Genomic DNA, 16,062 nt, shown 5'->3' on the forward strand with positions numbered 1-16,062 from the left:
ACTATTTTATTCATAGACCTTAAACTCCACTCTAATTTAAATAATTAAGAAAACATATTAAAAATACTTACGAAATTTTGGTTTCATTATCTTTTTAATTTCTAAAATTTTCAAATTTTTTATTTTTAATTCCTGATTTTTTTATTAGTCAATATTCTTTAATTTTTTTCTCCTTCTTATTAAACCCTAAATTTTTTTATCATATCACATAAATATTAAACATGAAATGGCGAGTTTTATCATATTAGACCATTATGCAACAGCCATTACTCCAAACGGCAAACGAAAAGCCAAGTGCACACACATATTTGGCACCATAATATAATAGAACAAAGAAATATAAAATGATGAAAACCAAAACGGCCCCTGGTTTCCCTGATGACTTCTTTTAATTAAGAATTCTGGAGTCAATTCAATTGAAATGTTGACAACACAATTTTCCTAAAAAAAAACTGTTTATCTTTGGTCCTGCTTCTCTTTAGACTTAAGTTTATACCCTATATATTAGCTTTGTTTTTAGAGCTGATTAATAGCTTTTTTATACAATAATTCAGTTTTTATTACTTGCTCTGTCATAAAAAAAATTAAAATTATATAATTACATCTTTCTTATTCTATAATATATATATTGATGGGTGCCAGATATATAAACTAAAACTAAGAGATCAAATTAACTATATAGAAGTTCAACAACCATTTTGAGCGAGTTGAATTCAAATATTTCCTATACCAGTTAAGTCGGCTACACCGACCAACATCAAATGCAATTTACTCAGCAGCCACCAATGTTGGAACGATACCAAATTAAAGAGAGTTATCAGCAGCCAGCCAGATTCATGATATTATTAATCATTTAAACGAAAAAAAGAAAAAAAAAAAAGACGAAGGAATACCTTTCCCACAAAAATCGTCGTGAGTAACGTTTTCTGAAACACGAGACATGAGACGAATAGATGCAAAACCCATTCGCAGCTATTTCGCCAATGGGATTATAGGATACTTCGTGAGAAAAATACAAAAATAAGATATTACCTTAGCTCCTATGTACAATAAGAAATAATTGTATATTTCATCAACATGATAAAAGTGATTCCATTAATTAATTTATCATAAATTTTAATTTTATTCTTAGACTATCCATGAATAGTTTTTCTAATAAGAATATTACCTTAGCTCCTATGTACAATAAGAATAGTTTTTCTAATATTTTTTTAGAATAATTGATTCGAAAGTGTAATATATTATAGGACAACTATTCCATAATGGAAAAATCTCACTTCAGAATAACTTTTTCAATTTTTTTTTCTATTACCTAATAGTTGTTTCAAAGATCTATATGTATTATTCATGACAGAAAAAATCTCATTCTTGAATATTTATTTTAAATGATTTTTTTTATTATGAAATAGTTATTTCAAACATGTATATGTATTATGTAATAGCTATTTTATAAGAAAAAAATCTTATTCTAAAATATTTTTTCTGAAAATAATTTTTTCTTAAGAAATTGTTGTTCTAAAAGTGTACATGTATTATGAAAATTGTTCCATAACATATATACACTTTTGTAACAACTACTTGGTAATAGAAAAATTATTTCTGAAAAACCTATTATGAAATGAGATTTTTCTGTTATGGAATAGTTTTTCCATAATAAATATATACTTTCATAATAATTATTTCGTAATAGAAAAAATTAATTTTGAAAAAACAATTTCGAAATGAGATTTTTTCCATTATAAAATAATTGTTTCATAATACATATATACTTCTAAAACAACTATTTTATAATAGAAAAAAAAATTTCTAAAAAATTATTTCGGAATGAGATTTTTTTCTATTATGAAATAGTTGTTCCACAACACATATATACTTTTAGAACAACTATTTCATAATAAAAGTTCCACATCTACAATTTTCTTTATAGGTGTCATGCGATGGTGCTATTTTGATGGTGTGATGGAGTATAACGAGATGGTGCTATTTTGATTTGTGATGATGAGTGGTGTGTGGTGTAGTGATGGGTGACATGGTGGAGTTTTGTGCAGGGTGGAGTGGAGAGTAAGCACGTGTTACTAGAAGAAGAAGAAAAAAGAAAAAGTGCAGGACATTTTTGTCCATTCAATTTCCTTTGAAGGATGTAAGATTCAAAATGAGAGGTGTAAGATTCAAATTTCCTACACCATAGACCATAGAGCTACTCCCTAAAGTAACTTGATGAGATTTTTTTGCACTCCTACTATTGTTTCTTGCCATTCCTAATGCATTATGAAAAGTTCATTGTGAAATGAAGTGCTTGAAGAAATAGTGGAATGCAGAAAGCAACAACCTTTTTTTATTATCTTTCCAGATTTTCCTATTCCTTAAATAAGAAGAATTTTATATTGAATAATTTGAAATGCATGTTGTGTTATGGATTACTTAATCCAGAATCATCTTTACATTATTTTGGAATTGTTGATCCGGAAGAGATGTAACATAATTCTGGATGTTGCACAGTTGCAATGATGAAAGGTCTGAAAGATCACAAAGAAATCAAATTCAGACGACTAAATTTAATATTGCAACTTTACGAAGATGATTAGTGCACTTTATCCCACAAGAAGTTGATATTTTATTTTATCTTCCTTTCTCTCCTCCCCTGTATTAGACGATTCGAGTTTCAAAGAATTGAATAGAACCCATTGACAAAACCAACCTAGACCTACTGTGTTTGAAACCCGACGATGAAAAATGTTTACCTATATGATCCATATAATGAAATTTTGTAGGTTTCTTATTTAAGTAGGGAGTTTTTTCATTTAATATTTAATTTGTTTTGACATTTAAAAAGTTTTTATTACAATTACAATTTTATATATTTTTTAACTAATGAAAAACTAATTTTAAGCTTATGTTTCTGAAAATTAGAAAGATTCTACATTTTACCAATTTATATGTGTAAACGTGGTCGTACCGGTGCACACACTATGCTACAAATTTGAAGATGTTCAGTCTTTAACCCTATTGTGTAAAGAGGTGGAAGGTCCGCTCGAATTGATTAGTTTCTCTAATAAAGTATGTAAAAATATTTACATATCGCTCAAGATTCTCCAAGAGCAGAATCTTTGTGAATGAAATTGCTAATAAGCAAGCATCCTACGACATTATGCCCATAATGACCGTAGGTACTAAGTTGTTGACTGCATATATTTGAATGTTATTGTGAACTTCTAACTGGCACTGGCTGACAGGAAGCTCATGCAGATTGGGGGACGAATTTTGAACAAAGCAAGAATAGATGAAGGGAGAATCCATAATCCATCTCCACAAATCAAACCAGAAGCAACTGCAGGAACCATTAAACCAGCCTCATTTCTGTTTAGTTTGTGCCACAAAAACACAACCAAACTACCCATGCACATGTCAATGGCAAAGTAACCACCAACTAGGAAAGGGACAGCCATTGCCATTGGAAGTGGAATCCATTTCCCAATGTTTTTGGGGGCTAGATCTCTGACCAAGTTGGCTGCTATGGCAAATGCAAAAAATCCGTAACAAAGCTGCAAGCAATGATGTGGAAGGGCAGAAAATCCTTCCACACCAAGAATTGCCATGTTTCTATATATGATGGCATATGGAGCCTTGTAGTCCCCATCTGGGTTCCCCACATCAAAAGCCTTGTAAAAAAGGAAGAATGTGAGAGGAGCAACTACACAACCTATTGCTGTCCCAATTGCTTGGCTTAGAAGCATCGAGCGAGGGGAAGTGAAAGTGAGATGGCCAGTCTTGAAATCATGCATCAAATCAGATGAAATGGAAACAATGGATTTTATCAGGCCACACCCCACTAGTCCAGCAACTACGCCATCATTTTTTCCGGCCAAGGCTGCTAGCACAAAGAGAGCCACTTTCCCGTAGTTATAGGCCATGTTCATGTCAGTTAAGCCTGCGCCGTAAGCATTGCAGAAGCCAAGAGAGGGCGCAAAAAGATAGGCAAACACCACGTAGTACCACTTCAACTGGGGGAACATCAAAGGGATTACAATGATAGAAACGATGGAGAATAATATGTACCCAGTACAGGCCAGCCATATAGGAATGCTTTCTCTTGCAAACACTTCATTCCGTCTAAGATCATCAAGAGGGAGTGGTTTCTGGTTATCTGAAACTACAGTGACAAAAAAATTAGATTTTACAGGCAAATGCAAAACTCACTGATATCATAAACCAACTCCATATTAGAACATTTCTAGCTTGCTAAATACCAAATCTGAAAGGCTATATTACATGCATTGACACCGAACAAGTGTAAATATTTGTTCATTTAGTTATACACTGTTGATTTTGTTTCTCTTTCTTCTTTTGTTGGTGGTCTGTTGAGACATTGATAGCAATTTTTATTACATGGGAAAAAGAAAGATGAGATAGGTAAGACTTTATAGAGTATGTTAAGGATTTGACGGACATCCTTGTGAGCTGGAAAAGTTATATGAGGCCATTTATACTTACAAGTTTCGGGGTTCTTCCTTTTCACGGTGGCATGAATATTCGTGGCAGTGAAATAGAGGACTTTGACAAAATTGTAAAGCCCATCACCAAGAATCAAAGCAATGGAAATAAAAACCTGCAGCAAGCAAAAGAAAAAATCAAGGAATGAAATTGAAAGAACTAAACTAAATACTATATAGCCGTGATAGAATCCTTTAGTTATAACAAAATTTAGACCTTATAACCATTAAGACTCTTCATGCTACTCTCTGCTATGCTTGCAGGAAACCATTCCCCTTTTAGTCCCCTGATTAATGGCCACATAATGCCCCATGAAATCACAGCACCAAGAAGCAAGGATAAATTTACAAGATGGGAACAAATCATTCCTGCTCCCACATAAGTCATGCTGAAATCAAAATAAAATCTGCCAAATTGAAACACTTTAGTCAGTAAAGATAGACAATTATTTCAGGGTTCAGAGACTATTGCTAGTTGAATAAAGACAAAGGAACATACGAATTTTTCCATGCTTTCAATCCAAAAGTGGGAAACTTAACAAATCCACAGTTATCACCACCCGAATAAAACCATTGAAAGAAAGCCCAGAGGAAACTGGCTGAGAAGAATTTCAAGAAACCATGAACCTGCTTCCTGCAAAAGAAGTTGAACTAGTTTGAGCTCCTATAAGCATTTACCTTGTTTAACTTGGAAAAAAAAAATCAGAAACAAGGCAAAGCAGAAAATGTTCATACTTGGCCATAACATCTCCTTTAGGAGTATGGAACCCGTTAATAAGAACAGCAGTAGCAGTTCCACTTGGATAAGTTAATTTGTAGTCTATTATCATAATCTGTTAAACAACATAAACTCCATCAGCAATACCACTCAAGTCAAGAAGAACCAAAACCCTTAAAAATGAAACCATCACTTATACAGTAAATTACTAAACAACTAAACATAGATAATAGCAAAATTTGAACAACCAATTACATGATATAACTCACTACTAAAATGAAATACCTTTCTAATGGGAACCAACGCCAACAATCCAACAAAGCTGGTCACAAAGAGAAAGGCTGTCATCCATCCAATTCCAGGCTCCTTGGTACTACCAGGATTATTCCCCTCTGTACCAACTCCTGCTTGCTCATATGTCCTCCTATTCAAACCCAAGAGATAAGACCCGAAACCACCTACAATTACACAAGCTCAGCTCAATGAACACACTGTCATTTACACAAACTCAAGTTAAAAAAATTAAATTCAGAAAAGACTCCCACCTCCTACCGAGATGCTATAGCAAGCGACTGCACAAGTCTGGATTATGGTGTTCTCCTGTCTAGTGAATGGGGTCGAAACAATTTTGGCCTTTGCAAGAACCTTAGTCCAAGCTCTAATGAACACAAAGCCAAGGAGAGCAGCTGAAACATTGAGATTGGGAACTAACCCAGTTGTGAGGTTCAGCTTCATCACAATCACACTATAAATTATCCCAATCAGGAAGCTAGCTACTAGTCCCCGAAGTGTAATCTGTCTTATCCATGGTGCTATTCTGCTCACATCCTCGGGCACAATTGGAGCCTCTTCAATGTCCTCTCTCCCGAGACTCTCGATCTCTTTGAGTTCTTCGTTGCTTACAGTACTAGCACCCATTGGATTCATCAAATCCTCGCCCCTGAGTGAATGATCAATCATCTCAAAAATGAATATAATACTAGCGACACTGAATCAGAGAGAGAAGATAAAAACAATATTTGATGACCAAATAAACCAATTTATAAACCAAGTTACAGACAATATATAAACAAAACAATTCTATTACAGGATCATAATTCTAAGTAAAGAAATAGAATAGAATCAGAAAACTAATAATAAACAGATAATACCGAAAAAAATATAGAAAGATAGGTGGACGGTTTGTATGAGAAAGAAACAGAAGAAAAGGAATCAGAATCCGATTCTATGGTTCAGACTTCAGAGATTTTATGCCACGTAAGGTAAAAAGGAGTGATTAGTAAAAGATGAAACCTGGTAAAAAATCTTTACCCGAGTTAAGTGGTGTCTCAAAGTTCTATAATGGAGAAGAATTGAATCTGGGTGTCAGGGACCAAGGCTTCAATTGGAGAATTCAATTCTCCACTGCAGAGAAGAGAATAGACTAAAAGTGTGCTTGCAGGTTCGAGCGACAAAAACGAAAGCAAAAGAGAGGTAAAGATTGTGGTATCGGAAATCTAGTGGAGAAACGCAGAGCAGCGAAAGGGGGAATTTATATTTGGCATTGCGACCAAACGCAAACCTTTACAAGGCACTTTCCCTGTCCCTGGCTGCATGTAGTACAACGTAGTAGTGGTGTTGTACTACAAATGATGGTTTATAGGGAAAGAATGATGTTTTTTTTGTGTACTAAACTTTGTTAAAAGTCTTAACAGGCTTCTACTTTCCAAATAAGCTGGTCAGCTCCACGAAAAAAAACAATTGTGAAATCAAAATAAAAAATAATTGGCCTTGACTAAGATGCAGAGTGGGAGCTGTTGAAATGGGTGGCTGATCTTGGTTTTTGTTCAGTTGCTGGCTTGAAACTTACAAAAAGTATGGTGTTGTGTGCTGTTGATTTTTTCTCTGAATGTAGGCATGTGGAGCGAGGGAGACACGCTCCTTAAAAAAGGTCAACGAACCAGACATAACTCAAATAAAAGATAAATGTTAATCACTCTGCCTGTGTTAAGAGTATTGATTAAGAATTAAAAGAAAAAAAGTTTTTAAAATTTGCAAAATTATGTCATTAATAACTTTTTTTTATCCTATCATTTATAATAAATAGATTTTTTTTATAAAAAAATTAACCAATAAACTTAAGAGTTAAGACCCTAGTAAGTAATGTTAGTAAATAAAGGAATGATAATTTCATAAGTAACAATTGAGGGATGGCTTCATTGCCTTGCATTGCAGAGATAAGGAAATGGAGATGGAAGTTGACCTGAGGGTAGGTGGGGCCCATGCTGAACGATTTTGCATTCTCGATCCACTCAAGGGCACTTCGTTTTTCGTAATGCCAGGGCGGAGAGAGAGAATGAAAAGGCGGGTTTTTGCTACAGAAAGAAAAATTGTTTTCTTAATTAAATAGATGGAGAAAAAATAAAAAATAAAAAAATTCTAACTCGTAGTTTAGATTTTCATATTTGTATACTTTATTTGGATGACAAGAGAAAATTAAAATAATTTTTCTATTATGTAAATGAGGAAAATAATTATTTTTTCTCTTGTTTAATCAAAAAGAAAAATGAAAAGTACAATTATATTAAATGATTTTGTTTTTAATGTAATAAAAGCTAAATACTTAAGTAGATTGGTAAACTTATTATTTTTAACAATTTTTCTTCACGCTGATTTTCTCTCCATACCAATAAAAAATTGATATAATTTTTTTCACTCCTTTCCCCCTAATAGTAAAACGCGTATATATGTGATTTCTTATTTTTCTTCATCGATTTTTACTCCAATCAAACACAAATGTAAGCAACAAAAAGTACGCGTAATGGATAGGCTTAGCCTATATTTGGAAAGGTATTTTGTGAAAAAGCTTTTTTTTTCAAGTTAAACTTGTTTTCTCCTTAAATAAATGTTAGACGGTTAGACCAAGTACCAAAAAATATAACTTTTGCATTAAATTGATTATTTTATGATAAATTTTAATATAAACTTGTTTTAAGATAAAATAATTTCAAATATAAATCATTTTACTTGAAAATTGTTATTTTTATGCAATTCCACTTCAAAATTGTAATGAATTAAAATAAAAAAATTAAAATACTTATAACAAGTCATTCATCTAAATGATGATTTAGACTCGATCCTTTAAAATAAAATCTCATATTTAAAATATTTTGTACCAACGTCATATATAGATTTAAGTTTAACTTAATCATATAAAACTGGTTTATAAAATGAGAAATATTTTTTATTTATATAGTTTATCTTGACATTATCTTTATTTGATGTTGAATTTTCAACACACTCTCTATTTAGGTATGACCACAACATAATAACAAAAAATAATACTCAAACAAGGGAAATAAAATGGAGTATGTGTAAAAAAGAAAAAGAAAATGGAGGAATTCGCTATGCAATAATCTTATATGAATTATTAAAATTAAAACGCAAAGTATGTGACAACTTAAAATAATTATGTGATTGTTCTAAAAACAAAATATTTTCAACCATAGTAGGTTTCATTCCTTGGGTAATAAATCTAACATTATTCAATTTAATTATAAAGAACTTGAGGGAAAGAATTTCTCAGAATTTACTAGTATTTCTCTAGTCAAGCTTTGTCGTTCACATTCTTCTATAAAAATAACTCATTCATTAATAGATATCGTGAGTCATTTCTGTAGAAGTGTTGGTATATTAAATAAACTCCGTGATCTAGTCAGTGGTCCAAGGGATAGAGTTCTGAAGTTAATTTGATTGTCTTTTCTTCGTTTTTTACTAGGTTTGGCTTTTGTTGTTTGGTTGTGTTCTTTGAAGATGTTAGTTTTTTACTTTTTAGTAATTTAGTTATCCACTAGCTAGTATGCTAGCTGCCACAACACAATAGAACCCATGACAGAAAACAATAGAAAGATGTATAAGGCGTCCAGCTACGAGCACGTTGTTGCTAATTAAAATTATGGTCAAGTTTACTGAGTGATTGTGTCAGCTAATTGCTATTTTGGTTTATCTTTTTTATGAAAAAGCTAAGTTTAGGTGAGTTGAATATAATATTCATTAAAATTAAGACAAGTCTTAAGGTTTAAAAATATTACTCACTTACCGGTTCAAAATTTGATCTCATATTCTCATAAGATATGAACCTATTTTTTTAGATCAACTTAACTTGAGATATTAAAATCACATCTAGAAAGATTGAATTTCTTGATATACTCTTCCTTATATTTATTTAACTCTTTTTCTACACTTAATAAGAAGTTTTAACATTTTATTTGATGATTTTTAATCTATATGAAGAAATCTAAAATTATACTCGAATACAAATATCTCTGTGTAATAATTCATGTCTTGCAAGAAAGTTTATAATTTATATTTTTAAGGTGTTTTTTTAATTATATATAAGTATATATGCATATAAATATTTTAAAAAATTAATATATATATATATATATATATACATTGTATTATTTTGATTTATATAAATATTTGTTTTCAAAAATATTATATTTTTAAATATATTATATTTTTAAATATATTTGTATTTTTATTTTTATATAATTTAGATTTGGATATATAATTTTATAATTATTAGTTTTTTAAAAAAAATATGTTTTCATCATATAAAAAAATTGACTAATTTGAAGAAATAACATAAAACAATCATTATTTTTCTTTGACGGCATCCTTTACATTGTTCCTTCAAAAATGATAGAGTGTGTGAATATTAATACTGCTCATAAACCTAACAAAAATGCTTGACAACCATGGCCTTTGTCACCAAAATTACGCCTTCGCTCCATTGCTCCATCTCGTCATTGTAGTAAGGGTCTTTGCGCTCTTTATTCTTTTATTATTCATTCCTTTGGGTTTTTGGTTTTTAATATCCACTTGTGTAAATTTATGATTGTTTATAGCTCTAACCTAAATCTATGTTAGTTTCATTAAATTTGTGGCACGACAAATCCTTAGTTTCACGCTTAGTGCTTATTTTTATTTTTAGTATATGTTAATTGGATTACATTAATATTTAAATCTCTTAGAAGATAAATGATAACATGACTAATCACTTTCACATGAATAAGTATGAATCATAATAGATGAATATATCATTTAATATTCATTTATTTTTAGCATATTTTAATTGGATTGCACTAATATTACATTTGTTATACTTTCATGCTAGATCATGTGTTGTTGTTTTATTAAATAATAGCCTAATATGCTGTTCACAATAGTTGTTCTATTTTTATAGTTAATTCCAAGTAATGGTTATTGGAAATTGTATTGGAGATGTTTTCATATTAAGATCATTGAAGCAAACACTCAATATTTCACTTAGTTTTCATGCTCCTTTAACGACTTACTGTTGTGCCAATATCTTATATAGTTGTAAATTTTAGTGAAACATTTCCAATCGACTTTAATTATATAATCTTCTCCTATTAACCTATATTTGTATATTTCATTTGATCTCTGGGAAGTAATATATCATGGGATATCATTCTTATTTTCCTTGTGAATCTATATAGTAAATATGTTGTCCGTCAAATGGTGTTTATCTTTTGTGCATACTCTTAATATATGGTTTAATTTATATACACATTTGAATATGTCACAATTCGTTTTAGTCCGAATCTTTGTTAGTCTTAGAAAATCATTCCTCGAAACTCATTAATTTAGATTTCAACATTTGATTAAATTTTTATGCACCTTTAAATATGCCATTATTCAATTCAGTTGGATTCTTACGATCAATCCTAGATTTAGCATATGTTTAAAAAATTATTCCCTGTCAACTCAACTATATGAATGACTTGTTTTTCTATTTTTTTAATCACAAGTTCACAATCCATTCAAACATTATACCTCAAGGCTTAGTATTCGTAACGGGAGTGAAGTATTATTATAATATAGGAAATGTTGCAATAGATGGTGAAAAAAGAAAAGCCTAAAATTCAAATGCAAGTGCATTTTAGATTATAGATGTAGTAAAACGTCTGAAATGTGTAACAGAATACAAAATGCTAAAATCGTAGTGTGAGTGAAATAAGTCTTTTTTTACCAAAATAAACTTATATCATGTCATTCAATTTAAATATTAAAGAAAATGTTTGTATTTGCAACAAAATTTATAAAAATTGTGACACTCCACCAACTGACCTTAAATTCTATTATTATTCATAAAAAAATTTCATTAGCATTTAATATGACATAATAATTTATTATTATTTTTATCAATATGATACACATTTATAGCAAATTATTATAAAATAATAATAATAGTAAACAGAACAATTACCATAATCATAAAAAAAAAGTTTTATTGATAAAATTTTGTAATAAAACCCCTAAAGAAAGCACAAGTGTGCGCTGCCCCGCAAAGCTCCAAACATGCAAGAAAATAGAATTGGATCCTCTTATATACAAATTATCGTGAAAGTCCATAAAACTATGAAGTCAAATCAAATGTGCTATTCCAATTTTTTTGTTCTTTAAATAGCTAATTTCATAGTTTTACGCTCTGTTGTACTAGCCTCCATGAATTGAACACTATTTGTTGTCTATTATTAGAAATTCTTCCTAATGTATTTTTTTGCGAAAAGTGTATGAAGTATTGCACATAAATATTTATATGGCTTTCAACAAAAGAAAAAAGAAATTACATGGAGAAAAAAAACTAACAACTATCATAAAATCAAAGAAAATTTAGGAAAATCCAAACATTTTGATGAAATTGTTTAATGGCTATTGAAAAAACTTTTAAAATTTATCTTAAAAAGAATTCATCAAAATTTATATATATATATTTAAATACTAAAAAGACTTTTTTTAAGTCATAAAAATCTTAATTAAATCAATTGAATATTTGTTGTATTGCTTAAAAATTATGATAATCCTAATTAAATACTATAAAACTTATTTTTTATCCTTTAAAAGTTTTAATTGAATATTATGTTTTTTTTTTATAAAAAATGTCTTTTAAAACCCCTTTAAATCTTAATCCAATACTTCCCATAAAATAAAATTAGCATTTCTTTTTTCTTTTTTGAAATTAAACTATTCACAACTTTTAAAAATTTCATTTTTGGTAGGTCTCTATAATCGAGCTTTCTAGCTCCCTCCAACTCTTTGCAGCTCTCCGGCATATTGTGCGACTTGGTGGCGCCTCCGTTGGCCACCAACGGCTTCGAAATCACCGGAAACTTCAGCCGTTGGCCACCAGTGGCTTCGAAATCACAGAAAGTTCAGCATCATCGTTGCGCTTCGTCGGAGGTTGCCACTCGGTGCATGGAAGACATTACCACCACCGGAGAATGCACGACGACAAAAGAGAAAGATGAAGGCGTTGTTGCTCGGTGACGGTGAGGGATAAAGGGAAAGACTTCCATTCCACTATTTTAATTCCTAGCATCCGCGCCACAGTACAACCAGAAGCAGTTCGTTGCTTAATTGAAGAAGGTTATTTTCTTTTGCCCAAAACTCTCTTCGTCGAATTATTAACTCAATTCGTTTATTCTTCTGCTGCTTTGCCTGCAGACCCTGATCGCAACTGAGTGAAGGCCTATGCGTCAAATTTAAATTCCCAAGTATCACTTTGGAACATGGCTGATAATATAGTTACCTCCACCAATTCTTCTACGCCCTCGCTGAACCCTACTCGGATAATCTGCCACGTATGTCAGAAGCAGTTTTCCCAGTACACGTGTCCTCGATGCAATTCGCGATACTGTTCCCTCCAATGTTACAAAGTAAGTGCAGTAGTTGCCTATCATGCCATGATTCAATGTTTATGCTATAAATGATTTTGAATTTGGAGCGGAACATTATTCCAGTTTAAGTATTTGTGAATTTCTCTTGATATCATTTTTAGGTTTACAATTATTACAGAGATTCAGAGGATAAATGTTACTTTGGCTTACCATTGATTTTTTTCTTTTTTTTTTTGGATAATCTCTCTTTTCCTTACATCTATGTTTAAGAAGGTTTGAACAAGGTATTATTTCAATTTGACACCGTATGTTGTTTTAGAAGCCATACTTGATGACGGTCTAGGCCTCTAGGATGTTGTTTTAGTAGCGTCGTTGGCTTGTTCCTGTGTTTGCATTTACTGTGCCTACTTTACTATGGTAGTAAGTGTTCTGAATACCTGACAAGACTTTTATTTTGGCAATTTGTTATGTTTTTATTGGATTTGTATGATTTTGTAAATTGGCTGTTGCCCACATGCTTTTGCTTTTGTTATTGGTATGTTGAATCTCGATCCTTGTTTGTTATATACTGCTGTGAATTTTGATCATTTTTTGTGTTGTAATCTTGACAGTCTCATAGTCTCCGTTGCACTGAATCCTTCATGAAAGAAAATGTAGTTCAGGAACTTCAGCAAATGCAGCCTGATGAACAAACTAAAAATAAGATGCTGGACATACTGAAAAGATTTCACTCAGAAGAGGAAATGGATGAGGATTGTAAGTAATCCATGTTTTCCATTGCTTTCAGATGTTCCTGAGTTGATTTGTTGCAGTTTTCCTTGTTTGGAATCTATCTTTGCATGAATTCTGAAGAATATATATATATATATATATATATATATATATATATATATATTCTTTTTTTATTTCTTGTAGTCATGACATATAAACAGCAACCTAGATTTATCCCAATAGGTAGGGTTTGCTTCGAACAAAGCCATTGGGCTGTTTTGAAAATATAATAAGTAGTTTTATTAGGAAAAGAATGCCCAATAGTCGGCATGAAAAGAATCTTCAACAATGGAGTCTGGCTGCCACTTTTTTCATAGAAGATAGAATGAGAAAATTGGCTAGGAAAAGAAGGAACAACTGTAGAGGGTTAGAATTCTTGCAAGTTGCAATGGAAACAGGAAGATGCCAATCTATTCCCACTTCCCCACCTAGGTCACCTGCTATGTAACCAAAACACCAGAGAAAGAAAGGAGCAAGAACGTGCAAAATTGATGAACAGTCTATGGAGTATTGAGTTAATAGGATTCTGTGATTACTGAAGCTCACCATGGCCAGTCATTTAATCAATGTTAATAAATTTTCATATCAGAAGTTCACTCTTATTGTTTCGTGTTTATTGCTTTAGAAGATTTGTTGATGTAGTAATTATTAATTCATGAGTTATTCAAAGTACTGCTGGAGAAGGGAGCTAAACTTCTATCCTTATTGCCTTAGCTTTTGCAGATTCAACTTTATCTGAGGAGACAATGGAAAAAATTTTGTCTGGTATATTCTTATTTAATGCTTCTTATTATTTGTTACAAGTTACAACTTACAACCATGTATCTTCTGATTGCTCTGCCTGTACCAGTAAAACCTGATTTATGTCCATCTCACCATTGGGTAAGGCTGATTTGATTTTTATCTTTTTACAGGACAAGAAATCAGCTTTGATGATTTATCACTTGAAGAAAAGAAACGGTTTCACAGAGCAATTGCTTATGGGGAACTGAGCAAGATGATCAAACCATGGGATCCATGGTGGTCAAAGCCTTCTGCCAGAAACATCTGTCTCAGTAAGGAAGGAACTCAGCTTGTTCAACCTCTTCCAGATCAGGAATTGCTAGATGATGATATTGGAAGTGATGAACTCAGCGAAGTTCCTCTTGGGCCTGAAATTCCGCTTCCTCCTCTAAGTAGGCTTAGTTCCAAGGAGCCATCACCCCTTTTAACAGTTCACCTAGTTGACATTCTGTATAGCTACTGCTTCACTCTTCGTCTCTACAATGGAGATTGGAAGTCAGATGCCTTAGGGTCAGTCATGGTTGTATTGAGCGTGTCCTTGGTGTTGGGTCAAGGTGCACAGCCGGAGACAGTACTAGAAGCACTTTCTCATTGCTTGGAGCAGGTATGCTGTCCAGTTTACAGACACATGGGAGGATTGCAATTTGGTTTGGGTGTCATTGATGATGTGATCAGTCTGCTTGGTTTGGGAACTCCTGCATTGGTGTGTGCCCTTTGTGATATGCATCGGTTGATTCAAGAAGGGGAAAAGGAGGCCAAATCAGAAAGACCGAGAAAGTTGCGGACAGATGGGACTAGAAGTGCTATTAAGCTGGCAGAAAGGAGGATATATTTCATCACGTGTTGGGTTCATGAGCAGCCAGAGGAAGCATGGTTTTCTTTAGCGGCCATTGTAAGAGCAGAAAAGACATCAGCCATGGAATTTCAACAGAGCAATAAATCTGAAAATTTGAACAATAAGGCAGAGGTCAAAGGCAAAAGTTTAATTCAAGAGTTTTAATAATTTACGTAAACCGCTACCCCTTATTGTTGACCATATTTATTTTAGTCTTATAGAATATATGGAGACTGAAAATGGTTGTTCTCAAAGCAGTTGTAAATGTATTTTTACATATAGAAATCCTTATTGACGAGATATTCAGTCTGGGTTGTGTACCTGAGAAGTTATTAGACTAGGAGGGGTCCTGGAGTTCTTGCAGTGGCAAGAAAGTTAAGTTTCAAACTAGGTGAATTGATAATCTATTTACATTTAACGAAATATCAGAACGTAATTATTCGCAAACTGTTGATCTAATTGATTAAATTTGCTTGTTATATGATTTAATATTAACTTTGTCGGTGATTAATTACTTAAATTATGTTAGTATTATTTAGTGAAAAAGTTTAAATGGGCTGATTGATCTCAGTGAGGGTAGTCAATATTTTGGGGTCCTAATAAAGTTTTGTAAGAAAGTCTAGCATTATATTATTAGATTTTTTTTTCATTTAAAATGTGGATTTCTTGTTGAATATCAGGATGAGGTCATGTTGAATGGGCTAAGATGTAATTTTTATGAATTTAATTAGTCCCCTAAAAAAATGAATTTAATTAGTGAAACTGTTACCAAAGTGGCCA

At 31.9% G+C, this 16,062-nt stretch overlaps 2 protein-coding genes across 6 annotated transcripts; one reads left to right on the forward strand and one right to left on the reverse strand.

Annotated features, from left to right (window-relative positions):
- Nucleotides 1-3,006: 3,006 nt before the first annotated feature.
- LOC114410256 (metal-nicotianamine transporter YSL3-like) lies at nt 3,007-7,145 on the reverse strand. Of its 3 annotated transcripts, none has more exons than XM_028374114.1 (8): nt 6,520-7,145; nt 5,754-6,148; nt 5,494-5,666; nt 5,226-5,323; nt 4,990-5,124; nt 4,708-4,897; nt 4,492-4,606; nt 3,007-4,150 (listed from the first exon to the last, which is right to left on the reverse strand). In XM_028374114.1, the coding sequence occupies exons 2-8, from the start codon at nt 6,133-6,135 to the stop codon at nt 3,213-3,215; spliced, it is 2,031 nt and encodes a 676-aa protein (XP_028229915.1). In that variant the 5' UTR covers nt 6,136-6,148; nt 6,520-7,145; the 3' UTR covers nt 3,007-3,212. The 3 variants fall into 3 exon arrangements, with proteins under 3 accessions (XP_028229915.1, XP_028229916.1, XP_028229913.1); XM_028374115.1 differs by lacking the exon at nt 6,520-7,145 and adding an exon at nt 6,360-6,424; XM_028374112.1 differs by lacking the exon at nt 6,520-7,145 and having other exon boundaries at nt 5,754-6,282.
- A 5,125-nt stretch (nt 7,146-12,270) lies between these two features.
- Nucleotides 12,271-15,729, forward strand: LOC114410258 (zinc finger HIT domain-containing protein 2-like). Of its 3 annotated transcripts, none has more exons than XM_028374118.1 (5): nt 12,271-12,642; nt 12,721-12,932; nt 13,505-13,649; nt 14,379-14,429; nt 14,579-15,729. In XM_028374118.1, exons 2-5 carry the CDS (start codon nt 12,786-12,788, stop codon nt 15,445-15,447), a joined length of 1,212 nt encoding a protein of 403 aa, XP_028229919.1. In that variant the 5' UTR covers nt 12,271-12,642; nt 12,721-12,785; the 3' UTR covers nt 15,448-15,729. The 3 variants fall into 3 exon arrangements, with proteins under 3 accessions (XP_028229919.1, XP_028229921.1, XP_028229920.1); XM_028374120.1 differs by having other exon boundaries at nt 14,388-14,429; XM_028374119.1 differs by having other exon boundaries at nt 12,271-12,545.
- Nucleotides 15,730-16,062: the final 333 nt, after the last annotated feature.

This window comes from Glycine soja, chromosome 4, assembly GCF_004193775.1.
Source record: "Glycine soja cultivar W05 chromosome 4, ASM419377v2, whole genome shotgun sequence".
NCBI lineage: Eukaryota > Viridiplantae > Streptophyta > Magnoliopsida > Fabales > Fabaceae > Glycine > Glycine soja.